At 42.8% G+C, this 25,602-nt stretch overlaps 4 protein-coding genes across 8 annotated transcripts; 3 read left to right on the top strand and 1 right to left on the bottom strand.

Annotated features, from left to right (window-relative positions):
• Nucleotides 1–3,044: 3,044 nt before the first annotated feature.
• Nucleotides 3,045–6,044, bottom strand: LOC133905980 (uncharacterized). Its single transcript, XM_062347797.1, has 5 exons — nucleotides 5,253–6,044; nucleotides 4,797–5,179; nucleotides 4,607–4,690; nucleotides 3,259–3,318; nucleotides 3,045–3,172 (listed from the first exon to the last, which is right to left on the bottom strand). Exons 2-5 carry the CDS (start codon nucleotides 4,930–4,932, stop codon nucleotides 3,045–3,047), a joined length of 408 nt encoding a protein of 135 aa, XP_062203781.1. The 5' UTR covers nucleotides 4,933–5,179; nucleotides 5,253–6,044.
• On the top strand, nucleotides 5,351–6,631 carry LOC133905979 (E2F transcription factor-like E2FE). The gene is made up of 4 exons (XM_062347796.1): nucleotides 5,351–5,380; nucleotides 5,489–5,542; nucleotides 5,631–6,045; nucleotides 6,621–6,631. The coding sequence occupies exons 1-4, from the start codon at nucleotides 5,351–5,353 to the stop codon at nucleotides 6,629–6,631; spliced, it is 510 nt and encodes a 169-aa protein (XP_062203780.1).
• Nucleotides 6,632–7,997: 1,366 nt separating this feature from the next.
• On the top strand, nucleotides 7,998–13,521 carry LOC133906297 (isocitrate dehydrogenase [NADP]-like). 5 transcript variants are annotated; one of them, XR_009907754.1, is made up of 8 exons: nucleotides 7,998–8,763; nucleotides 8,868–8,955; nucleotides 11,184–11,468; nucleotides 11,588–11,632; nucleotides 11,752–11,786; nucleotides 11,970–12,112; nucleotides 12,947–13,075; nucleotides 13,341–13,521. XR_009907754.1 is itself a non-coding variant. In XM_062348161.1 (7 exons), exons 1-7 carry the CDS (start codon nucleotides 8,710–8,712, stop codon nucleotides 13,452–13,454), a joined length of 762 nt encoding a protein of 253 aa, XP_062204145.1. In that variant the 5' UTR covers nucleotides 7,998–8,709; the 3' UTR covers nucleotides 13,455–13,521. The 5 variants fall into 5 exon arrangements, 1 of the variants encoding a protein (XP_062204145.1); XR_009907753.1 differs by having other exon boundaries at nucleotides 7,999–8,763; nucleotides 12,947–13,076; nucleotides 13,296–13,521; XR_009907756.1 differs by having other exon boundaries at nucleotides 8,008–8,763; nucleotides 11,970–12,065.
• Nucleotides 13,522–14,756: 1,235 nt separating this feature from the next.
• On the top strand, nucleotides 14,757–20,760 carry LOC133906296 (serine hydroxymethyltransferase 4-like). The gene is made up of 4 exons (XM_062348160.1): nucleotides 14,757–15,759; nucleotides 18,114–18,504; nucleotides 18,594–18,695; nucleotides 20,215–20,760. Exons 1-4 carry the CDS (start codon nucleotides 14,854–14,856, stop codon nucleotides 20,457–20,459), a joined length of 1,644 nt encoding a protein of 547 aa, XP_062204144.1. The 5' UTR covers nucleotides 14,757–14,853; the 3' UTR covers nucleotides 20,460–20,760.
• Nucleotides 20,761–25,602: the final 4,842 nt, after the last annotated feature.

Below are 25,602 nucleotides of genomic sequence, written 5' to 3'. Positions count from 1 at the left end.
TAAAGCTTTGATCATCAACTTGCAGCGGCCGCATTGAATCCCCACATACACTACGCATATGGTACATGTCCAAACTTGTTCGAAGATCTCCAGAAGGCATTCGAGAGGATGACTGATCGTAGTAATGCTGCAGAGCCATTTAATGAGGTTGAAATATATCGGATAAAGTCTCGATCATTCACTGGTCTGCTCGCTTCACGGATGGCTTGTGACGATAGGACTTCACCTAGTACGAATTGCGTTGATAAATCTAATTGTTACTTTTCTACACGTTATATCACTTTACCTACTTGCAGCGTAATGGTGGTCTATGTTCGGTTCGTCTACACCTACACTAACGATGCTTACCAGGCGCCTAGTATCTTAGTGCGCTTCATCTAGTAAGTGTGAGAGGAACTGAAGTACATTTGCATTTATCCACACAAAAGTTCGCAACCAATTAACCTATAAGAAGCTCCATAAGTTGGTATATGCAAACTACAACCTGAGAATACAGAATAATTTAGATGCAGACATTAGGTTGATTGTTGATGATGATCCATTTCAGTGGCTTATAAAGCTCACATTGAATGAGGAGAACAATCCGTTCTAGAACTGGATGGAGACCGATAGATCAAATGCTGCCCTAGAGCTTGATGAGGAGGACACAGATAGTGACATACCCCTGCCAACTCACCTAGTGACAGACATAGTGAACCCACAAGATTTGCAACGACAGATCGGGGAACATACATTGTCACAGTGGGCTGCTAAAGTGGTAGGTGACACCCACATGGGAAAATGGAAGAAGCAAATTGCGCATCCAAAGAAGAGCAAGAAGATTAAGGGTACAAGCAAAAGAGAAGTGCAAAGCGATGAAAGCACAAACAGTATCTCAAAGAGACTAACTTACCAATAGTCTAATGATAGCAGCTCAAAGACATATAGCGATGACGATGACGATCAGGGAGGCGGTGCTCCTTCATGCCCATCCTCTGTCGTTGCTCCCGGGCAATTCACTGGTGAGAGTCAGTTTTCGTATACCACACATGACCAGGACCATGGTGTTCCATCCTCACAAAGGCATGTCATACAGGGGAGCCATGATGAATCATAAGATAGTGGGAGCTATTCCAGCAACTATAGCATAGAGAGTAGTTTTTGATCATATCTGTATTACTATCCTGTCCCTGATGCTCAGTCAGAGCTGCCTATTCAATGGGTCTATGAGTGGCAAGACCCTGAGTTTTATGCCATATTGCAAGGACAATGATCAATCACTTCTGCATGGACGGGGCAAACTTGGGTAGAGTTTAAGGTAGAGTTGCTATCTACATGACGGATAATACTCATATCCACCGAGGAGTACAATACTTTAATCACTCCCCGTTAAAAGGTGGTGGTACTGAAGGTGATGATAATTTACTTTCTGCAACTACTTTATTTGCATACTATAGTTTGTACTAATTTTTGCATCTCGTAGGTTGCTAGTGGCATGGATACTATTCAAACTACATTTTAAGTATTGATCATCACTTTGGTAAGTATTAATAGATGTATGTGATTGTGTTTCTAGCTTTTGTTTGAATAATTTGACATATTTATTAATTTAAGGTTCTACTTATGTAATGTGTATATATATTCGATGAAACAATTATATGGTCATGCTCGTATTGATATTAGTATCTATTTGTTTCGTTGGAAATATCCAAATATAGCAAAGGTCATGCCAAAAATTTTCAGAATAAACAAAAATAGCAAATCTCATGCCATATTGTTTTTCCTATTTTTTCTAAATTTTTTTGTGAGTTTTTATGATTTTTTTGGTTTTCCTTCAACTTTGTCGAAATTCGAATAATGCAGCCGGTTACCGCTGTAACGCGATCGATTTTCGATCAATTCGTTCAAATTTATGTCAGTTCGGTAACATCGGTCTGTCGACTCAGCTGATAAATCGTCAATTGCGTTCGTTGATTCGGTCCGAACTCTCGTTAAATTTACAAATTTAATCAAATAAATTTGTCTAAATTCTCGTCAAATTTTATCCAGTTTTTACAATAACTAGTTTTCTACTCGTGCGTTGCAACGGGCGTCAAAAATTTGTTAAACAAAAGTGACGTGACATCATATTAAGCGTGACACAACCCTGATAAAAAAACATTGAGGTATTGTCGGACTGAAAACAACATCAAGGTGCCAAAGAGATGTACATGGTACTCACATGTAGACTGATGGGAATACAAATATTCTACCGAACACTTCCACAGTTACATTCCCTACCAACATGAGATCTTGCCCTGAAATTCCCCAATTCAGCATCCCAACAGAGAGATCGTAACATGAGATCTCGATATAAAGTTGCAATACTGAATAATGATTATTATTAGCAAGTATTCGGAATTATTTGGAACGCCATAGGTGCAAAAGTGCTGCCAAATTAATTTGAAATTAACATTAACATACAGAACATGTACAAGGCATTTCGTTAGGAAAGTGTTACCTAAAAATTCCATATCATTCTAGGCTCCCGGAACATAGAAGTATGGACCAATACTTCACTGGAATCATATTTAGTCTATCACGACAAATTGATGGTAAGGATTACCGGTGCTGTTGACAAAATCTTGACTCTGATCATCACCGTAGTTTGTTCCTACATGAGTATTTGTAAGTTAAGGATGTGCAGGTGTAAAATATAAATAGGCATAGATAGTGAAGGTACTCAAAATGCTGCCATTAAATATTGTTGCAGTGAATATTCTCCAAAATATAAGTGGGAGGAAGAATATTTTCTTTACGAAATATTAATGGTACAAAGGTTGAAATGCTACAAGATACAAATAAAGAATTTCTTAAGCAGCAAGACTATTTAAAACTTAATATATATATGATCCAGTAGTAGAAAAGATTTCTGTTCATTGACACGAAGTTCCATATGCTTTCTCAATAAAAAAGAATGACTAAAGATTTCAGCGTCTAGTATCATAACTTAAACTTCGGTACAAATCATCTTCCCCTATCCACCAGCTTGCATATCCTGAACTTACTAATATTGACAATCTATACTACTTCAGCATGTGCGTGGTTGAGGGTATATTGCTATACATGTGGTCGTACAGATCAGGTATGCTAGAGATAGTAGCAGAGGCGTCGTCAGTTTCATCGAATTTGACATCCTCATCAGTGTCCCCGTCTGTAGTGATTTGTAGCATCAAGGAATTAGATAAGACTCTATAAGATATGGACAGGAGGGAGAAAACATGTCAAAAGTAACTTGACCAGCAAACATGTAGCCCTCCTCCTCTTCGGAGTCCTCTTCGAATATGACATCGTCATCACCTGTTACCTCATATAGATTTGTATAAGTATATGATGGTCCTGGATGTATTTTTTGCAATATATAAAATGAATACAATCAAGAAAATTAGTTATTGATAATTGGTGTTAGTGTTGGAGGCGCTGCACGTTCGCAGTTTGAGGTGTTAGAGCGATATTTTCGGCCAATACAACACGAGCACATTACATCAGGGTCTATTTTGAATTGGAAATTGGGGAACCTGAATACAGGTGAGAACATTACCGTTGTTAATGACAACTGATTGTGTTAGAGGCTCTAAACCATTGATGTCTTGTGAACTTACAGTTGGGTTTTCTTCTGACGAGGTAGAAGCTTTCTTGTCCTGTCTAGTTGCAAAGCTTTCGTTACGATGGGCTAGCAATGCTTGCCTTTCTCTGGGTGTTACACGTTGTTTACATGATCTTTAACTAACATTTATCTCATGGATCTCCCTATCCGACATCTTCTCCGAAGCTGACTAGATGTAAATAGGTGTACCTTTGACTGAAGGAATGACCCAATCACCAGTGACTATGGATCTAACCGGACTAGATGCATCCACAGTAAGGGGCATATCCGATGGGATATACATAGGGTTCTCCATGGCAATGGAATCTTGGCTCGGAATCGTGCCACATAACGTGCTTTGTCTTGATCTCTCTTTGACTGCTTCTCCTCAGGTGTCATATTATGCACCCTTTGACGTTCACGCCTTGCTTCAATGTGCTCCTGACTTAGGGTGTTGCGTCGTAATACGTTTTGCACATTTTGACGATCGCGTCTCGCTTGCCTTTGCTCGGGTGTCAAATTTGCATGACGTGCCCTATTCCTCATGTGCTTAGCTTCAATTTGCTCATTTCTTAACTTTTGCTTACGTGGGTTCTTAGCCGGGGAAGTAGGGGTAGCACAATCATCATTGGTTATAGTCTCGATTGAATCAGGGGTACATCGTGATTGCCTTTGGTCATCTAACATGATAGTACGATGCGAAGAATCGCAAGCACACTTCTTTCCTAAAATGGAATCACATGCCATCATTAGAAATGTAATAACATGTAAGCTAATGTGTCCCAATACAGGTAATAACGTTCAGTTATATGGTAAGTGTGTCAAATTTGTATCATGCTTACAACGGATAGGTTCAAGTTTCTCTAAATACGCTTACACCGGACCCAATAATTTCAATATAATAGCATCAAATAACTGTTCAAATTACTGAGATAGTAGCAGCATCAAATAACTGTTCAAATTACTGAGATAGTAGCAACATCAAATAACTGTTCAAAGTACCTGGAATAGGGCAACGTGGGGTATTAGTGACGTCAATGATGCTTCCGTTTTCAACAATGTCTTCATACGTAGGTGTGCAGTCACCTACAATGCAATCCACTTTTTTAATATAAAATCAGTTATATTGAAACAGATGTCATATTGAAATCTTGAAATCTAAATGGCATCATCTGATAATTATTCATAGTACCTGGCAATTGAATAGGGGTCTTTGTTGTTTCAGTACTGGTCATAATTCTCTCTTGTACCCGATATGGTAAAGGAACGTTTTGCCTCTGGTACGTATCACTTCTGCGCAACCAATCACTACTATCGTACGGAGCCATGTACTCCTTAATGGATGTAGTTGGGAGGGGTGTGGATGTTTGATGTTGTTCGGCAATTACAAGGGTGGCTTCAGCTTTATTCGATGATATGCTTCACATTTCTTTTTCAAAAATTCATCTTTTTCTTGGCCAGACATTTGCGCATACCGATCCCTTACCCTTTGCCTCTTACGTTCTTTAAGATTTGCGAGGGGTGGCTGTGTAGCGGATGTCATGGGTACACCAACGTCGAGATTGCTGACCCCATCTGGAAAAGTACAACATGTATTTAGTCGTGGAGTATGAAATGAGACCTTAGGATAGAAGTTCCCAAGATTTACCTGTGTTGGTGGTGTTGGACAGATCTCCGAATGGAGTGCAACCCCCGGTTCGTTTCTAAGACGTCATCTGCGAGGAAAACGCTAAATAAACGCTAAATATGGACATGAAGAGCCCCTGCAATTGGATAGTATAATTTTGTAAAGGGAAACCGAATAGTAAGAGGTGTTTGTGGCAAATGGATGATCCAAAGTAATTTTTTTAACATAATAATCTTGATATCTTATTGATAATGCAGCTAACGTTCGGAGATATTGCCAATGTGCTGTCTTCTTTGAATCAAATTGAGAAGGTAGGCTTTCGATCCTCACTGACGATTAAATCGAAATCCAATGATAGGGGCTGTTTTTTAACACCCACTCTTGAATTATGGCTTCCAGATACATCAAGCGGACACAAGAAAGCCTGCTTTCCGTTGGTTGGGCAAGCAAGGGAAACCAAAAGCAGGAAATGGTGTCACAGTTGATGGACACCCACCAGGGAAGGCTGTATCGAACAAAAGAACATTTGGGACTGAACTAACAAACATTGACATGCACAGAAGCAACCTGGATTCAACAATCCAGAAGAAAGCAAAACTGGCACAGAGTGGTGGTGACGTCTTGAAAAACTGCAAATTAGCTGTGCAGAGTCGGCTTGGGCAGGGTAACAAGAGTGGCTTTGTTTATGGAACTTTCCATCCTGCTGGTGCAAGGAAACAGGAACCAGATGGTGGTAATAAATCAGTGCAGAGGGAGAGGGCTGAGGACTGGGAGAGCCTGTCTGCTTCATTTCGACCACAGTACCAGAACCAAGGTGGGTTCAAAACTATTTTAATCTTGCTTAGTTCCTTTGACAAAATTAGAAGTATGAGTATAGCATGTCTATCTTCCTGAAGTTTTAAATAATTATACATCACAAACTCCTTACCGAAAGTTAATAATGGCATCCAGTGAGCTTGAGATTAGTATCACTCTATGTATCTTGTTCCTAACAACCCAAAGCTCCCAGCAAACTCCAGCCAAGCCAAATAGCATCATGTTTAGCTTCGGCAACCCACTGCTGCAAGCAGCCAGCTACAAAGTCTGAGATTGAAATCAAGTATGATCCTAAGAACACTGCAACACATATACAACACCATGATCTTGTATTTAGCAGAAGTAACAGTATGAGAATATTGAACTTTATAAGCTATATTATGATTCTATGAGGAACACCTGCCAGTAGTCCACTCTGACCATTTGTTAGAACGTTTAGAACATAGGGCGGGCTAACAATTGGAATGTTTAAATCAGATATAAGCACACATAAACACTGTTCAGCTGTATTTTGTTTGAGGCACAACCTTTGTGAACTCAATTCACTGTCACAATTCAAATATCTTTTTTCAGGCCTGGCCTGAATTTTATTCAGAGATTGGTGTAAAAGATAGCCAACCCAATCAAAATACAAGTTCCTGATTCCTTCTTGGACTAAGGAGAGCATCCCAAGTCCCAACTACTGAGCAATTCTCTTGGCTACATTATTATAATTTTCAGTGCATACCACTTGCGCTATTAATTTGCCAAGACAGTAATTAAAAAAATGCTAAGACAAAAAGTATATCGGCCGCCTCCAATAATAATTCTGCCAGCCAGGTAATTTTATAACTGTTCAACTTAGGAGAGATCATATACCATACGAAAATTCTATAAAAAGGCACAACAGAAGTGCCTTTACTCCGAATAAAATCCTGTTGTTGCTTGTAGTCTAACCATTTTTTTTAGGACGATCCGTCTGTGAAGCGAAATCAATCAGCCAGCCCAACCATCGAATTTAACAAACAGTGATTCAAATCAAGGAAAAGTTAAGACACCAAACAAATTCGTTCTTCCGTCCTCCTCAAGAAAGCACAAAACAGCCCGTAAATTGAACAACAGATCTCCAAGTCACACACCACGACCGCGCCGAAACCCTTGATCCGAAAACCACAGCACACGAAACCATCATAGATCCCGCACCATTTACATCCTAACACCACGCTCTGCCCCAACCAATGAGACCCCCTTCTCCACGATCCCAGAGACCAGGACCAACATATGGAGTGGCAACGATCAGGAAGAGATTAGAGGTTCAGGAGAGGAGAGAGAGGTTGGCTGGGACTCATCGATCAAGACGCGATCCTGTCGTAACCCCGGTCACGCGGCGCCGAAGAATGGGCATCGTGCGGGGGAGGCGGATCGAGAAACTGTGGTTGGCGGTGGTGTCAAGGAGGCTTCATGAGGTCACAAAAACCATCGCCGCGTGGCCCGGTAGGCTGGGGAAGCTGCAGACGCGTGGTCGGGGAGGTCATGAAAGCCACCGTCGCGTGCGAACGGAACGAGAGCGGGGAGAAGAGTGGCGGCAGTGAGGGACGGGCAAGGGAGGGTGTGCGCGACGGGCGTGATAGGGAAGGGCAGCGTGTGAGTGCCGGGCGGGATCTGTTCGAGACCTCGTCTGTTGGACGGGTGATGCCGTGCGCGTAGTGGTGGTGGCGAGGGATGGGCACGGGAGGGTGTGCGCGGAGTGGCGGTGGCGAGGGATCTTAGGGGTGCGACGGACGAATGAGCGGGCGGACGAAGAGCGAAGTGATGGCGACGAGGGATCCTGGAGGCGCGACAGGCGGACAAGCGGGCAGACAAAGAGCTGAAGCGCGATGGGCGGACAAACGGGCGGATGAAGAGCTGAACGGAGACAGAAAAACACTGATAATATATAGATTATTCATTTTTTAAGTAGGTGAGGCTACGATTTTCTGATAACAGCTGACGGCCGGTTTTCGGTCAATCAAAGTTGACCCGGTCCCGTCCCGTCGCCCCTCCCAATCACGCTGCCTTCCTTCTCTCTGTGACCCTCTCGCTCATCTTTCCCCTCCCCAATTACGCACGACATCCAAGTGGAGCAACGCGTGCGGCCGGCGGATACGGCGATCGGCGACACGTGACTCGAGCAAGAGGGGTCCGCAGGGAGCCCGCCAGCTGTGGAGGGGCGGACTGCGCCGCTACGGAGGGCTGAGCCTGGCCGTTGGCCGGTGGTCCCTCGGTGCCGTTCTGCCGCTCGGCCACTTCCATAGTTCATACTGCGGTGCGGGCACCAGCCGCTACTTGCCGTCGAAGGGCGGAGGGGGAGAATGCGACAGCCGCGGAGCCAGACAGCATGAGGGCGGGGCGGTAGATATCGCCGTTCCCAACCCTAGTGCTCCAGCTCCCGCGCCGCACCCGCCGCGATAGGGTCCTTCTCACCACCGCCGAGTCCCCGGGGTCGGATTTCTGGACCCCGACCCCCCCCCCCCCCCCCCAATTAGGGCGCCTCGGTCGGTGGCTTTGCCCTCGCCGAAGAAGCTCGCGAGCCAACCCGCGACGCCGGTGGTGTTGACTCCGGCCCCGCCGCCAGTGAAGGCCACGCCGCCGCCGGTGCAGATGCCTCGGCCACAGTACGAGAAGGCGTCCTCGGGGGGCAAGCATGACGGATCAGCGTTCGGGTTCTTCTGGGACGCCGTCGCTCGGGTGCAGGAAGGTGAGTTAGCCACATTTCGTGGTTTCGGGGGCTTTGTTTTGCTCTCTAGGATTTGGGGGTTCTGATGCTTGGGGATTTCTCTATTTGGTCGCAACTCACGCAAGCCTGGACGAGTACGTGGCGAAATGGTTTGGCTTGGATCAAGCCAAGTACCAGTGGGCGCTCAACGACTACTACGAGGTCACCGGCAAGGTGAGTGCTCTTCGATCTCTCCTCTGCAACACGCCGTGCATTTCCCATGTAATTTCTGTTGAAATCTCGTTCGATCTGTGTCGTTTCGTTTGCTTTGCCCAAATTGGTACACTGATCTGGATCTGTAACTGTTATGAGATGATTTCTAGGGGTGAATTGAGCTTTTAGTTTTTGTGTGGATATTATGCGTATGTCGTGGTTGTTCCTGTAGATAACCTCGTGAGCTCTACATGTTGGTGCTAAGCTTGGAGCTGTCCCTACAACCTTTGTTATGATAAAAGTGCTGCTAAGTGTCTTCTCGGTGTGTGGCTCGGAGTGTCTTTTGTGTGTTAGGTGTGTTTTGGGCCCAAAAAAAGCTTTTGTTTCGTGGAGAATATATGCGAAGGGTTTAGATCGTGGTGGTGGTGTCTGCCTGTTCAGCAAAGCTCAAGTCAACCTCCATCATGCAACGTCTTGAGCCAAAGATAGGCCTAAAACTCAAGGCAAGAAGTGAAGGATGAAATGTTGTAGTATGTGCGATAATATGAGCATATATATACATATCCCAACATAACAAAAGCAGCATGAAACATATATTAAAAACATGATCATAATTTAGGTGGCTGCCGGAAAATAACCACAGAAATTATTTAACAAGTATCTGAAACAGTACTGACCAGGATGATACAAGAAAATGGCTCTCAGATCATTCACAACAGTTGGCCCCAAATCTATGAAGATTTGCTCTCAAACTGATCATTTAGACATATCACTAATTAAACTAGAATATGAGATCACACCTAGAAAAAGATCTTGATATACAATGCTCTGAAGACTATAAATACCTGGACAGAGCTATAGATTAAAATTATACTGAAAAGAGACTCAGTACAGCTAGAGTCCTCTGCATAGAGAACAACAGAACAACTGAACCTCAAGTAAGGCTGACAGAATATCAAACCAAGATAACTGAATGTACTGAGATCAATAATCAAGTCTCATGTCCAGGTATTGCATATAATTGGCAGTGACTGAAAAGATGGATTCAGCCTCAGCTAAATAGCACACTGAAATCCACTCAACAGAACACAAAAACAGAGCACTGCCTATAGTTAATAATCAGAGCACCAAGATCGATTCTATTGTACTCACTATTCTAGTTCAATTTCAATACAATTGATCATCACATAGCATATATATCAGGGATCCAAACAGTCAGAACAGAAAGGGAAAAAGGAAGGCTCACAGTGCAACTTGTTGAAGAGAACTGATAATCGAGGTAAGGCACGGCTCAAATGCCGCTGACCCAGAAATCCAACAACCTGCCTTTTCTGCCGGTGTGAGGGATGACAGAGATACAAGACCTCAACCGCACGGCCACTGCAGTACGGGCGAGCCTCGACAGTGCAGCTCCGGGGCACCAACCGAGCTTCCTCAGAACTGAGCACCGGCCCACAAGCACTAGTTGAACTAGGACTCAATCTCACCAATGCACCAGAGAGGAAATCACAGGGGAGACAAGCAAAAGGAATCAAAACTCATCTAAAACCATGTGAGGGAGAGGAGAGAATATAAAGATGTGAGTTCGGCCCCATGGCAGGCACTTGGCCTAAGCCATACCTCCGAATCTCCCGCAGCCACCTTCCATCCGACGGCTCCAAGAACCGAAGCAGCCGGCCAAGGCTACCAGGAGCTCAATCCGCCCACGAGGTGCGGAGGATGCGGCCTCAGCCGTTGAGCCGCCGCCAGCACCCAGGAGGAGAATGAAATCCCCAGCACCGAAAACTCCGCCTCATCCAACCCTAGCAGCCAACTATAAGCAACCCTTCACGGGCCTGGGCCGAAAGCAAAGGAAACAGCCCGGTCTAGCATCTCTGCGTCGGCCCACGGCTTGAACACACATTGAAATTTCCAAAATACACAACATGAAATGCCTATCCCAGGTTATTCTAATCATTTCTGGTGCTGTCATTAATTAGGATAGCAAATAGGATGATCCAATGTGCTCTTCAATAAAACATGAAGGATGAGATCAAGCAAGAGATCATAATGATGAGGATTATTACAGCAGTTCTTTGTGGTGTTTGTGAGGGATAAATGGCCTAAACACGCATAGAACTAGGATTACTAAAGCAGTTATTTGTGGTGTTTGTGGTGTTCCTATGTCACCTTTTTTTGTATTCTGTTGAGCATTTCACATGAAGAAGTTGACCTCTTCTCCTTTGTTCATTGTCTTTGGGTACTGATAGAGGGAAAAGAAGAACAAGTTGAGCTGGAGGTGTTCAACTTCACTGGTGCTGGAGGTCTCGCCCTGTCCATGTACAACACTGATGACATGGTAGCGTACGCGATTAACATGGTCTTGAGCCCTGTGGCCTTTTTTCTCATCAGTGTATATTTTTGTCTTGAGCCCTATTCGGATGAGCACTGCCTTATTGATGACATGGTAGCGTACACACTTAAGAGTGAAGGATGGTATCTATGGGCTTGCAACAATTATGATGGAGACATGGAAAGTGATTTCTTAGCTCAAGGTTATAATCTGCCTGATGCTAGCTTTTACAATCTGTACTCAAGTTATGAGTAATGTTTGCTACTTGCTTGCTCTTGGTTAACAGGTGTTGTGTTAATTGTTTGATTTTTTGAATTGCAGGTTTTGGATCATTGGGTTTGGTGGAAAGTGATTTCTTAGCGCAAGGTTTTAATCTGCCTGATGCTAGCTTTTAGAATCTGTACTCAAGTTATGAGTAATGTTTGCTACTTGCTTGCTCTTGGTTAACAGGTGTTGTGTTAATTGTTTGATTTTTTGAATTGCAGGTTTTGGATCATTGAGTTTGATGATATCAGTATTGGTACGTGACTAAGTTTGTTTCACTACTTAGTCATGATAAATGTCTAATCAGCCATGCTGTTTCTGATTTGGTCAAATACGAACAAAATAAGTCCATTTTACCTGGATGCTGCTTGATTAAGCACGTATTTATGGTTTGAGAAGAACACTATAACTTTTGTAATTCAAAGTAACCATGTCCCAGGTATGCCCTGATGGAAAGACAATCGAAGCTGAAGCTACCCATGGTACTGTTACCAGTCCTTATCGTGTTCACCAGAAAGGAGGTGAAATCATTAATGTAAGAATTGCCTCAATCTTTGCGTGGACAAGAGGACTTGCAAACATGTACAACTGCTAATTTCTTCAGTTCTGTACGTTATGTGGATGCTTTCGTTTGCTTGAGTTTATGGGTGGTTCATTAGGTAGCAGCCTAGCAGCAATCAATTTGGATGCAAATGACCTCTTCACGACAAAAATCTGTAAACATATATCTTCATGGGGAGAGGCTATAGTAATGGAAGTACTATAATTTATTCCTTTCAAGCAATTGCAGGAAAGAAATTCCTTCGGACCAATCAAAAATTATATAAGACATCAAAAAGTAATGTCATGAAACACAAATTTGTTTGCTTCACATGCATAGCACCACTTGCATGCTTACTATCTGGTGTTATTTCTATATATATGGAGTTCATTTGCAGCTTATTCCAAAAATGAAATGCACGAACCTGCTATAATCATTCAGTTTATCACTGCCTGTATATCGACCATGCAAATTTCATGTTACACTGAAAATGCAAATTCCCCTTATTTACTCATATTTTTACTGTCACATAATTTTTCTTTAATTTGTTTCCTCTAAGATTCTTTGGATGGACGATTTGTTGCAGCCTGGTAATTTGTTAGACTGATTTTCTTTAGTTAGTTATGCTTTTAGATAATTTATATGTTTTTATCACTATCATGCAAATTAGTTAATTGTCCTGCAATTTAAGACTGATCGTTATTTGTTAATGACCTTTATTTTTGACTTGTTTTATAATCCCACAGATTGTCAATTTCTGCTACTTTGCTTGGCCATACTCCTGTGCTTTTGGTTTTCAATTTTTTTTATCCATCATGCATGTATTGATGTCCCCTATCTCAGGGTTAATTTTGTTCCATCATCCATCATTACAGCTATCAAATTCAATGGTTTACCTTTGTTAATGCAATGGCACTTGTCAATGTGGTTTCGTCACTCACTTAGAATAAGTGCCCGTAGAAGAGCGGGAGCTGCTGCTACTACTACTACCAGCAGTAAGAAATGTATGGTGTTCTAGAATGCACACAAGCAAAATTTCAAGTTTTGGCTATGTATTACTTTATGAAAATTCATGGAAGACATATGCATAGACATGGACAAATATATTAGCCAGTTGCTTTTTGTAATTTTAAATGGGCTTTTTTTTCATGTCTTGCAATATTATCTTTAGAAGCAATTCCAACTTTATTTTGAAAACCTTTTTTATTCACATTTGCTATATAGGATGCTCGGGACAGTAAGGTAGCCTGGCGGTTTTCATGGATGCAGGCGGTGAGGCAGTCGGGAGCCTGTCGGCCGCAGGCAGTGGAGGAACCTCTTTGGAAAGCTTGGGGCTGGTGCGATGATGATGTCAGTTTAGGTCATCTCCAGCAGATACTTTAAAAATTCACCTTCTATAATAATATTATAGTATTTTTTTACATTATTACAATACTCTTTATTTTTTCTATCTCCAGCAGCTATCCTATTTTCAACTTTTTATTACTTTTCTTCTCTCTCTGGACTCACGGTCAACCTTTATGAACAGTACTTTGCGTACCCAAATTCGAGATCTACAGTACTTTGTGAGGTACTGTAGCAATAGAAATCGAACATGCTGCAGACGGCCTTAGTGCGACAGGAGCAGTGGACACGGATTCAGTGGAGGCTGGTAGGTCAGGGAATTGTGTTGCGTTTGTGCGAGAAAGAAGAAAGAGAGCCGCAAGGAAGAGATGGGCAAAGGTGGGAGCTGATCGGTGGGACGTTGGATCTCATCCAGTCGTGGGAATAGGGAACGAAAAAAAGGATGGTTGATTGTAAAAAAAAGAAGAAAACTAGTCAGTCACCTATCACATGGAACCTCTCTTATTTACCTCTTTTTAATGGGAATTGGGAATGAAAATGATCAAAAAATATAAACGGAAGTTATAGATAAACCAATTGTCAATAAAAAAAATGTGATAGAAATTATTTTCCTTTTTGGCTCAATGGGCATTCAATTGTTATATATTGAGCTTAATATAAATTTTCAACTTCAGTCATCAACATTGATGATTTCACGTGTTACGTGTGCACACATACTAGTTGAATGAAATTAGATAAATATCATCGCCAACAGGTATCTTGTTTCTTTACTGGCAAATGATACTGCAGTAACAATTGATTGCGGAAACAAAACATATAATGTCATGTATTGCTAAAAAAGTAACGCTGCCAGGTTTGGATCGAACAAAAGAAAATAAAATAAAAAAAATAAAATAGAGAAAAGGGAGAGGGACACCGTCTAATGCTCTTATCGGTGGGACTTTGCAACTGCCCACGCTCGGTAGACATATCGTCATTCATCAAAGACCGTGGGTACAACAGAAGCCCGCAAGGAAACGAAACAGAAAGGAGGGATCTGTTAGAGATAAAACATAAAAAAGATAAGGTTTCTTCTATACGTCTCTACTAACATGAGATAGTACAATCGTCAGCTAGAGATAAATACATGAAACCTTTTCAATTCAAAAAGAAAGAAAAACCTAAAAGAGAAACAAAATCTTCTTTTTTCTTTCTCTTTGAGAGAAGAAAAAAACAACAAGAAGCTTTCGATACGTCCACACACAGCCGCGGAATCAACGGGCTGAAAAAAGCGAGCGGTGCACGAGTAACTGCGACACCAACCCTTAGAAACGGAGCGCTATATAAGCCCCCGCGGCCCAGCCCAGCCCCAACCCAAGTACCCACTCTTCGCTCTTTCCCCACCCCTGCCGCAGCCGCCATCCTCGGCAAACGGCATTCCACCGAGCACCTGGCGCGCATGGCCGCCATGGCCCCGCACCGCCTTTCCCAGCCACCGGCGCGCGCCGCCCTTTGCTCCCACCCCACCGCTGCCACCAGGGCTCTCACTAAGCATCCGTCCACCACCTCCTCCCCTCTCCGCTTTCCACTCCTCCGCTCCGCCGCAGCTGCAGCAACCCGGCCCGTCCGCCTCTCCGCTGCCGCTGCGATTTCCACGGCCATCCCCACCACCGCCGCCGCCGCCGCGATGGACGCCGTGGCGGAGTGGGGGCTCACTCCCCTGTCCGAGGCGGACCCGGAGGTGTACGACCTCATCGAGCGCGAAAAGCGGCGGCAGCGCGCGGGCATCGAGCTCATCGCCTCCGAGAACTTCACCTCGCTCGCCGTCATGGAGGCGCTCGGCTCCCCGCTCACCAACAAGTACTCGGAGGGCATGCCGGGGGCGCGCTACTACGGCGGCAACGAGGTCATCGACGAGGTCGAGGACGTCTGCCGCGGGCGCGCTCTCGCCGCGTTCCACCTCGACCCCGCGGCATGGGGCGTCAACGTGCAGCCGTACTCGGGCTCGCCGGCGAACTTTGCGGCCTACACCGGCCTGCTCGAGCCCCACGACAGGATCATGGGGCTCGACCTGCCGTCCGGGGGACACCTCACCCACGGGTACTACACGGCGGGCGGCAAGAAGATCTCCGCCACGTCCATCTACTTCGAGAGCCTGCCGTACAAGGTGAGCTCCGACACCGGGTACGTCGACTACGGCAGGCTGGAGGAGAAGGCAATGGATTTCCGCCCCAAGCTCATCATCTGCGGCGGAAGTGCGTACCCGCGGGATTGGGATTACGCCAGGCTCAGGGCCATCGCGGACAAGTGTGGTGCCATGTTGCTCTGCGACATGGCTCATATAAGTGGTCTCGTCGCTGCACAGGTATGGACTTCTCTGTGTTCCTGGGCATTTAAATTATCGATTGCATTTGCTACTCTGCTTACATTCATGATTTATTTATCAAAATCAGTGGCGGGCCCAGGTTTTTGAATTTGGGTGTACATACTACATTATATATAGTTAATTTTTTTTCGATAACCATAAATATTAAACAATGACAAGATCCAAATTAAAAATTATTCATAATAATGACAACATCGCAGGTATTATAAAGGAACTACCAAAAAAAAAAAATGAAATTACAATACAACTTTACGGTTCTTCATCTTTTAAAACGTAGCTATGATGGTAATTAGGTAATATTAAACATATGAATAAATACTGATGATATTCAGGGCACACTGTTTACACGCCTTTAGATTAGTGATGTGGGGTTCAAAACTTCAAATCCACAAGCGAAGTAGTTACCTTCCTGGAATTTTCTAAGCTTCATTTCAATTTCAGTTATTTCAATCATTTGATCACTCAACCATGAGTTGGAGGTTCTAGTTGGGCTATCCAATGGCTGGTATGAAACTTACTGGTGTGACTGTGAGCTACTTCCTGTTAAGGGATGTGTTGATGTTTGTGCATAACATGGTAAGTAAATGGTTCACAAAAACTTGCCATTTCCTTCCATCCTTCAAAACAAGGAGGAAACTATTGACTTGTCCATGCTCATTTCAGAAATGTTTAGTTATAAATTAATAACAGCCAAATCATACGACCATCCTTGCATTGAGCAACTTTTGAGTCAGAATTCAGAACTCAGAAGTATCATGTATGCTCTATTGCACATAGACAATTTTGAATCAGAAGTTCAGAACATTGAACAACAGTGAATCAGTGATTTACCCTGCCCAGCCGGGCTCGTGTCACTGCAGCCTGTAGCCACGCTCTTTCTGTCGCAGCTCTCGCGCCAGCGCCACCATGGTCGTGCCCTGCGGCCATCGCCTCGCTCGTGCCCGCGGTGCAGCCGCCGCCGCTGCACCCTGCCTGGGTTTGGCTCGCGCCGGTGCTGCGCCTCGCCTCCACTTGGCTCACACCCGTGCCGCAGCTGCCGTCGACTGCGTGTCTCACGCTCGCGTTGGCGCCGTGCCCCGCCTCTGTCTGGCTCGCGCCCGCGCTGCTGCCGCCGCCCCTTCCATCTCACGCGCCTATTCGGGTGACTTAGGTTGTAAGGTCGTGGGTTCTGGGTCGTCACTCGTTACTCACGCGGTCTAATCAACACCATGGTGTGGGCTTGGGCGTGGGCTTGGGCCGCATCAATGTTGGTCGTGGCTGCGTTGGCTTGGGCTTGGACGTATCACGAGCCACTAGACATGCTTGAATACCTGATACCTAGAGAATACATGTAGAAATGTTTTTGCAAAAAAATTTGGGTGTACATCTGTACACCCATGTCCCTACATGTGCCCGCCCCGGATCAAAATGCTAGTTTTGTTGAGATTACCTGAGTAATTGATATGAAGGTTGGATCTTTTCTGAGTATGGCGGTTCACTTGATTTGTTGCCGTCCAGACATATGAACGATGGTTGGTTCTAAGCCAGGACCGAACCAGGCTTGCGCCTTTGGCTGCCAGAACTTACTTTTCAGCCATCCAAAAGATATTTTTGTGTGCTTAGTCACTATTTCGTTTCTGTGAAATTGTGTGAGGCCCCCGCTTAATGGTTCCTTGTTCCTCCCCTGTTCTGCATCTTGTCCAGAGTTAAATATATGCCCCCTTGTGTGTACATTCTTGCATCCTCATATGGGCTTGACTTGTACATAGATACTAACACTATTTGAATGTGACATGCCTTTATTGGTGTGGACCTGACCCATTTATGCAAGTTGCAACAAAGGATGCTTCCTGTTGTATGGGTCTGTTCATTGATGGGTCAGCTGTTACAATTTCATTTGTTTTGCTTCAATTGTTTTCGGTATATCTTATGGTTGGGTATGATTATGTGTTTTGAATGGTATGGTTAGCATCCTTATATGTTCTGCCCTGAGTCTGCTCACTACTGACTGTATGTTTCACATGTTAGAAACTATATATTTCTCATGTATCATCCTGAGATCCTATGATCTCTGGTCCCTCACAAGTATTGAAGTACAGTAATTTATCGAGTTTATTCCATTTGTAATTAATCATTAACCTATGAACATACAAATGGAGTAGCAAATGCATGTTTTTGCAACAATGTGGTGTTTTGGAATGCAGAATTTTCAAAGGACTTTTCCAGGAATTTGACAGAAAACCTTGTAATTTCCGTAGGATTCCAATGGAACTCTCATATTCCATACGGAGCCTATTCTTTTTCTTTTCATCCATCCATGGTGATATACATATTATTCCTTCACTCTTCTGCAGGAGGCTTCAAATCCTTTTGAGTACTCTGATGTGGTTACCACTACCACCCACAAGAGTCTTCGAGGGCCAAGGTCTGGTATGATCTTCTACAGGAAGGGCCTGAAGCCTCCTAAAAAAGGCCAGCCTGAGGGTGCTCTGTATGACTATGAGGATAAGATCAACTTTGCAGTGTTCCCATCACTCCAGGGGGGGCCTCACAATCACCAGATTGCTGCGCTGGCCGTAGCCCTGAAGCAGGCCATGTCACCTGGATTCAAGGCCTATATCCAGCAGGTCAAGGCAAACGCTGTTGCCCTTGGAAACCATTTGATGAGTAAGGGCTACAAGCTGGTTACTGATGGAACAGAGAACCACCTTGTTCTCTGGGATCTCCGTCCTCTTGGCTTGACTGGTATGCACAGCTGGTTTCATTGGCATCTTTTGCTTTTTTCGTAGCAGGCTGTATGAACATGATCTAAAGTTTGTTTATTGATATTGTAGGTAACAAAGTTGAAAAGCTCTGTGACCTATGCAGCATCACACTGAACAAAAATGCTGTCTTCGGTGACAGCAGTGCGTTGTCACCTGGTGGTGTCCGCATTGGTCAGTATCTCTCTCCAGCTTTAATAGATTTACAACATAACAATGTTTGTCATGTGATACATAGTTGGGCCTGAACAAATAGGATTCTGCTCTTTTTGACCTCATGCTTTCGAGGTTGTTAATGGTCACTGCACAGGAAATAGGTCATGAGTCAGTCAATTTAACCCATGTGAGTCTGAGATGGGCCAACACATAAAAGAGTGTTGTAGACCTATTGCAGAAAATTTTCTTGCAGGGTTTTGCTTCTGCTCCCTTATAATGACGATTCCTCTTATCATCCAAGAAAGGGCCTTCTTTAAGTCTAATTTGGGTCACATTCTAGTTATTGACACTTGGTCCAAACAGAACAAGTTGAGTCATTACTGCTCTTTCCGCTAGACTGATGAACCATTACTAATCTTCCAGTTCACTACGCAGCTCTTTCATTCTTATTTTTTATTAATTTGAATAGGTCTACAACACTGGTACTTGTTAATTTGAATAAACTGGTACTTGTGATGGTTGACAATTAAAACTACCCCCATTTTTTGTTCTACATATAATTCTCAGCAGTAATAATATTAACGGTAAAAGAACTTACATTGCACTTGGATGGCCATTATCATTCTCTAATATTTCTCCCAGAGATGGCTTAAAGTTTGTTACTAGTTTATCTCTGCACAATAAAACAGTGACATGTGATTGCGATGATTTGTGAATTTGCTTTAGTAGTATGTATCGAACTTGCGGGTTGGGTTTGCATTCCATTGTTGATATGTTTATATTTATAATGATTTCTTAAGGGTCAGAATATCTCTTGCATGTTTAACATCTAGAACACTGCCAGTTCCTAAAGGGTCAGAATATTTCTTAAGGGTCAGCATAATCGAGCTGAAGAAAAAAAAAATTGAATACACTAAGGATGTGTTTGGTTGCTCGCATGCTTGAGCCTGGTCCGTATCTGTGAGCTGGGCTCACTTCAGCCAGGCTGAGTGCATGCAGTAGCAATTTGTTTGGTTGCTTGTATCTATTCAGTCTGGTTGAGAAAAGATGGTGATTGGTTGCTCACACAAAGACATATTGCATGAGATAAAAATACACAAACAAGTGTTACCATGATATTTATTTTATATCATCGTATTATTATAGTCCTTAGTTTATCTTATTAAGCTTTAATATTTTTTGAAATACATTAATATCACTTAATATGCACTAATCACATACTAATAACATCATTAGCTGGGCACCAAGCTGCATCCAACGAGCCTAGCTCTGCAAAAACGCCCAAACTTTACATATTTCCAGAGCCAGGCTTAGTGCATGCATTTGCATCCTGAGAGCCAGGCTTAGTGCATGCATTTGCATTACGAAAGCTTTTGGTAGAAAAGATCTGGGATACAATAGTCAGAGAAATGTATGTTCCAACTCATGATAATTCGGTAGGAAAGGTTCTTCTAATTGTGGAGTCTGAACTGATATTTGTCAATGTACCAATATCTTACCAACTAGTTCATTATTTTTTTCAAAACGTTGGTTCCAGGTACACCTGCAATGACCTCGAGGGGTTTGGTCGAGGAGGACTTTGTGCAGGTCGCCGAGTACCTTCATCACGCGGTGACCATCTGCCTGAACGTCCAGGACAAACATGGCAAGCTTCTCAAGAACTTCGATAAGGGCTTAGTGAACAACAAGGACATTGGAAACCTGAAGGTGGAGGTTGAGAAGTTTGCCACTTCATTTGAGATGCCTGGCTTCAGGGTGTCTGACATGAAGTACAAGGATTAAATTGCGAGATTGGTGCAAATCTTTTTTCCTGTTGGGAAACATTGACGCTCCTGAAACCCGATTGCTGTGGCATGAATCGTGGTGTCTGAATTTTGTTTAACTGGAGTTAGCACATAATTGCTCTGTTTAGTGTCGCGTGTCGCCCTTTGTGCTGGTGTGCTATTGGATCGTTTCATTTTTATGAAATTGTTAATGGTATGATTAGAGAATAATAATTGAGAGCATACCATGACATGCATACCATGACATGGGAGATAATTCTGCTCACCATGGTCTTATAAGAGTTTGGCGATAAAGCAAACCTTGTTGGTTGGGTTGGTGTCTGGTTGTGTTAAGAATATAAGTACGAGGGAAAAACTAAGGCCCTATTTGGATGCAAAGTATTATTCGAGTTTTGGAGGAATACCATGGTTTTTGAAAAATACCATAGTACTGAAAACTCAGGTGTTTGGGTGCAACAAAACCCGGTGTTTTGTAAACTGTAGTACATCAAATACTGTGGTATTTTTAGAGTTTTTAAAAATCCACTCACACCCAGCGTATCCATTGCACAAGCATGCTTGTGTCTGATGTTCCCCTAATATGCATACTTGTATGCATCATTCTACAGACACGTATACTCATGTTATACCGTACCAATTTCTTTTGTACACTCTTTTCATTACTTTCTTTCTATGGTACTGCTCATGGTTTATTGTTGTTACTTTTATTGGAGGACCCTATGTACTTAAACCACATGAAACTTTTTCGCTGAAATATATATAGGTACATGCACGTCTAGCATATTTATCATTTAACATTATCATTTAGCATTATTCATGTAAGATAACATAACATGATTGAGTACTATAATATGGATTCATGTCTTTCATAAAAAATGCGCAATATATAATGATTAGCCTACTTCTCCAAACAAAATACTACAACTGCTAAACGAGCCGTAGGTTCTACTGATACTGTGATAAACTATGGTATTCATATACTATAGTATTTCGCAAATGATATTTTAGAAACCGTAGTTTTCAGATACCGTGGTCTGTAATTACTTCGACATCCAAACATGTAACAGCCCAAAATCTTGAAGCAAAAAGAAATAAATTATTTTATAAGAAAAATAAAACTTTGGCAAAATTAGAACCGAAAACCTAAATATATACATACATACATATGCATATACAAGAGAGAGTGTATATATGTACATCTCTCTCTCTCTCTCTCTCTCTCTCTCTCTCTCTCTCTATATATATATATATATATATATATATATATATATATATATATATATATATATATATATATATATGAAAGGGCTATTTTTTATAAAGTTATATAAATGTCTATAATAAATGTTGATGGTTTGACTGCTCATGTGTGCTCATATATGTTAAGAGTATATATGTTGTGTGTATATATACACAAGTGTAGGATTAAAGAGAGAAAAGAAGGAAAAAGAAGAGGGAAATACAAATAGAAATGAGAAAACCACCTCGGGCCAAAATCTGACCAGCGACCCACCCTCACCTTCCCCTTCTCTCTTTTTCCCTTCTGGCCCGACAGCCCAGCCCAGCCCGGCCACCCTCTCCCTCCTCTCCTTCCCTTTCTCTCTGGGCCACGCGCCGTCTTCTCCTTTCAGCCCACTCCCGCATGAGACATTGTGCCGCCTTCGGCTTCCTCCTGTCACCTCTCCCATGTACACAGTCCGGCATGGCAACAAGAAAACGCTCGAATCTGAGACAATCACGAAAGGATGGGGCTTTTAGAAGCTTGACTCAGATGGATCAAGGACGTCTCCTCGGAATCCCCTTCTATCTATAGCTAGTTGGCATTTGAATTGAGGAGATAGAGCTCGAATTAGGGTTTTCACCGCCGTATTTGATCATAACCCTAAATCATCTCGAATATGGACTCTAGGTGGTCCTAGGTATAAATTGGAGGGACCCCGACCTTGGTTGAGATATCTTGATCATTTTCCCCACCTTTTGAGCCACAGGTCGAAACCCTCTAGCATCGAGCATCGATAGCCTCCGTCACTCGCCACCGTCGTTAGCCCTCTACGCAAGTCAGCGACACTAACTTCTACCTTAAACGGAATCACAAGGAGATGACGATCACTTTCTGACGCTCACCGGAGAAATCCGTCCACGACAGCGTGATTCCGATGAGCTCCCCGCTGCGCACCGCTGCGGGATAGTGTTGCACTGCCATCCATTGCGTCGGATCACAGTAATGTGAGCCATCCACCGTGGAATCTCTCGTATGTGGCTAGGATTAGATAAGGCATACCAGTTTGGTTAGATGGATTGAGATCATCCGATCACCGATCGACAACGTAGATTCAATGTGACTTAATGCTGACCGTTAAGAGCTAACGAACGCTGTCAGTCCACATCAGATGACCACGTGTGCAAGTGACCTCAGCACAAGTTGTCCCATATCAGCGCCAGTGCTTGCGTGGCATGTCCATTCAGCATTCTTTAATGTTATGATGAAGTGTATAATGCGCAATAATTTAATTTTCCAGTATAAATGTAATAGGAAAAATAGAGTAAAATTGGAAAATAATTTTAATAATGTTTTAATAATGTTATTTAATTCATTTTAATGTTTATGTAGTTTTATAATTCAAATAAAATGCTAGAAAAGTTTAGAAACATCCTAAAAAATCAAAAATCATAGATGATTTTGAAAAATTCTAGAAAAATTCCTAATCACATAATTCCAGCTATAGTTAATCTTTTTGTCCTTTTTTAATCTTTCAGAATCCATATCTTGTCAGTTGTAGCTTCGATTTGACCCGTTCTTTTGCCAGAAAATCCAGAAAAGTGTGATCTTGTGTGTAATGATGTTTGTTTTGTGATTTTGGATCTTGGTGTTTATGTGTGCCTCTTTTGCTTATGTTCGTAAGTAGACGCCAACATTTTGGAGGAGCTAGAAGGACTCCAGGACCAAGATTTTGAAGATTCAACTATGTATAGTGAAGGCAAGTTGTGTTAATGAACATATTTATCCTAGTTTTTAAAATATTTTATTTTAGAAATATACATGCTAAGGATGTTGTTAGGAATCCTAAGAGTTAGGTTTTACCCTAGTTTTCTCTTATCATCCATATCACCATGGTTATGGTTTTAGTTATGCAAGGGTAGATGATGCTTAACCTTGCTTTGGGATGGTGATCATGATAATAGCTCAAATGAATATGATAATGATCCTATGCAACAATGATAAAATATGAGGGTATAATTTTTGTAGCAACATGGTATAGTGATTTGAGCAAGTGATTTGATGAGACCGGTACAGGTTCTACAGTTGGGTTATGGTAGTCTTGCTCAAATCTAAGGACCGGTTCGTGGAGCGATCTTTCCGAGTGAACAATACAACCACGAGCCTGGAATGAGATGGGTTTAGCCAATTAATTTGCATACTCTCAGCATTGTGTAGACCATTCGTTTGTGTGGAACAAAAGGTTCCATTGGCGCAAGGCTTCCGTTGATGAGGTGTATTCATGAGGCGGTGAAATCTTAGTGGGTATGCACGTGTTGAGAGGGGCATTGTAAAGGCTTATAGTAACTTCCTAGCTGTACACCTCGAAAGTATGTAAGTGTTACAAGAACATGATCATAACAAGTAATCATGACTTGTGGGTAAAGTGGACAACCTCTGCGGAGTGTAAAACTGGTTAATCAACCGTACTCACGGTTATGAGTGGCAAGAAAAATGTCACATGATTAGAACTTGATGGCTTGGGTTAATCATGGTGGCGGGAAATATGATCAAGATGTTGTTCAACCTTGGTGGTGGGAACCTTTATTGAGTTGTTGGAAGGTTGGTTAAGTCAATATGGTTGGAATCTTGAGGTGGTTGGTTATTTACTATTATTCGCTTAATATTTACTTGCATTTTCAAATGTTGTTTACACAAATGTTGTTTTCTTCAAAAGAGCCATATTGCAGTATTGTTGTCAAGCCTTCATATGCATATTATTTCCTCACAACTTACTGAGTACGACATGTGCTCACTCTTGCTATCACCAAACACTCCGTTGGAGAAGCTATTGAGGAGTTCACTGAGGACGAATCGTTCTAAGATGCTTTCTATGTCGGTTTAGCCTGTGGAGTTGTCATGAAGGATTAGAGTCTATGTAGTTTCGTAGTAGTTTAATTTGGATTTTGGCCCTTGAAGGTCACTTTTGTAAGACATTTAATGACAATTAAGTGTGATATTGTAATAATATTCATCTATGAAGTCACTATATGTTGGGATTGATTCCTGGATTCAACACATAGATGAGATTGGTCTTTTTCTTAGACTAGACTTGATAGAGGTGGTGTCAAGCCATATTAACCTATAACACAACCTTAGATAGCATGGTCAGCCCTAAAAAGGTAAAACTTGAAAACCTAAAAGCTATTCTCAAAGACTTCTCATCTTCCTCTTTTTTTTACGGTTACTTATCCCTCCCTATGCTTAAACCTATAGATGGCCTCGGATCTCAATAAAGTGCGCCACTCCAACAGATTGCGCTATGGGATTTTACCAAGGATGCTTTGGTCTGTTCTCTCGGATATGGGACACCAAAAGAAGCCAATATATGATGGGACAAGGCAACCAAGCAGTACGGAGTGGAGCGTCACCATCTTCGTCTATGGAAGCCACGCTCACAAGGGAGAATTCAGAGTCGCTCACACCTACTCAATGGAGACAAGAAGGGCTAGCTTTGAAGAAGGCATACAGGACACTGCACACCAAGCTCTCTATCGTGTGTGCCTGGACTATGGATCAATCATCCAGGACTCGTTGTGTCACTACATACCCATGGGTCGCCCCTCAAGCCCGGAGACAGCCGCTCAATGCTACTACAATGAAGAAATCACCACACTCCAGTTGCAAGTTTAGCTCATCGTTGCCTTCGATAGACTCTATGAGTTGAAGGCCATTCGCCAACGCTTGGAAGATGCTGAAGAAGAGAACATGGGACTTCACCGTTGCCTACGTGATGGTGCTACACCTACACCAGCCTTACCCACAAGCAAGAGATCTCGCTCTGAGCCTCTTTCAGATTCAGGATCCAACTACCAGAACAGTGACTCAGACGGAGAACCTGCAACCCCACCATTTGTACCTAATAGGAATCACCAATTAAGTT

This window comes from Phragmites australis, chromosome 23 (genome assembly GCF_958298935.1).
Source record: "Phragmites australis chromosome 23, lpPhrAust1.1, whole genome shotgun sequence".
Classification (NCBI taxonomy): domain Eukaryota; kingdom Viridiplantae; phylum Streptophyta; class Magnoliopsida; order Poales; family Poaceae; genus Phragmites; species Phragmites australis.
Note: the sequence above shows the minus strand (reverse complement) of the source record. Positions and strands in the feature narration are given on the sequence as shown.

Coding starts and splice junctions, on each gene's coding strand:
- LOC133905979 (XM_062347796.1), top strand. CDS start 5,351: ATGGACATGAAGAGCCCCTGCAATTGGATA. Junction 5,381..5,488: donor AGAGCCCCTGCAATTGGATA/GTATAATTTTGT, acceptor TTGATAATGCAG/CTAACGTTCGGAGATATTGC. Junction 5,543..5,630: donor CTTTGAATCAAATTGAGAAG/GTAGGCTTTCGA, acceptor TATGGCTTCCAG/ATACATCAAGCGGACACAAG.
- LOC133906297 (XM_062348161.1), top strand. CDS start 8,710: ATGACGGATCAGCGTTCGGGTTCTTCTGGGACGCCGTCGCTCGGGTGC. Junction 11,469..11,587: donor AAGTGATTTCTTAGCTCAAG/GTTATAATCTGC, acceptor TTTGAATTGCAG/GTTTTGGATCATTGGGTTTG. Junction 11,633..11,751: donor AAGTGATTTCTTAGCGCAAG/GTTTTAATCTGC, acceptor TTTGAATTGCAG/GTTTTGGATCATTGAGTTTG.
- LOC133905980 (XM_062347797.1), bottom strand. CDS start 4,932: ATGGCTCCGTACGATAGTAGTGATTGGTTGCGCAGAAGTGATACGTAC. Junction 4,691..4,796: donor GACCCCTATTCAATTGCCAG/GTACTATGAATA, acceptor ATTGCATTGTAG/GTGACTGCACACCTACGTAT. Junction 3,319..4,606: donor CCCACGTTGCCCTATTCCAG/GTACTTTGAACA, acceptor ATGAGGTAACAG/GTGATGACGATGTCATATTC.
- LOC133906296 (XM_062348160.1), top strand. CDS start 14,854: ATGGCCGCCATGGCCCCGCACCGCCTTTCCCAGCCACCGGCGCGCGCC. Junction 15,760..18,113: donor GTGGTCTCGTCGCTGCACAG/GTATGGACTTCT, acceptor ACTCTTCTGCAG/GAGGCTTCAAATCCTTTTGA. Junction 18,696..20,214: donor ACCTGGTGGTGTCCGCATTG/GTCAGTATCTCT, acceptor CGTTGGTTCCAG/GTACACCTGCAATGACCTCG.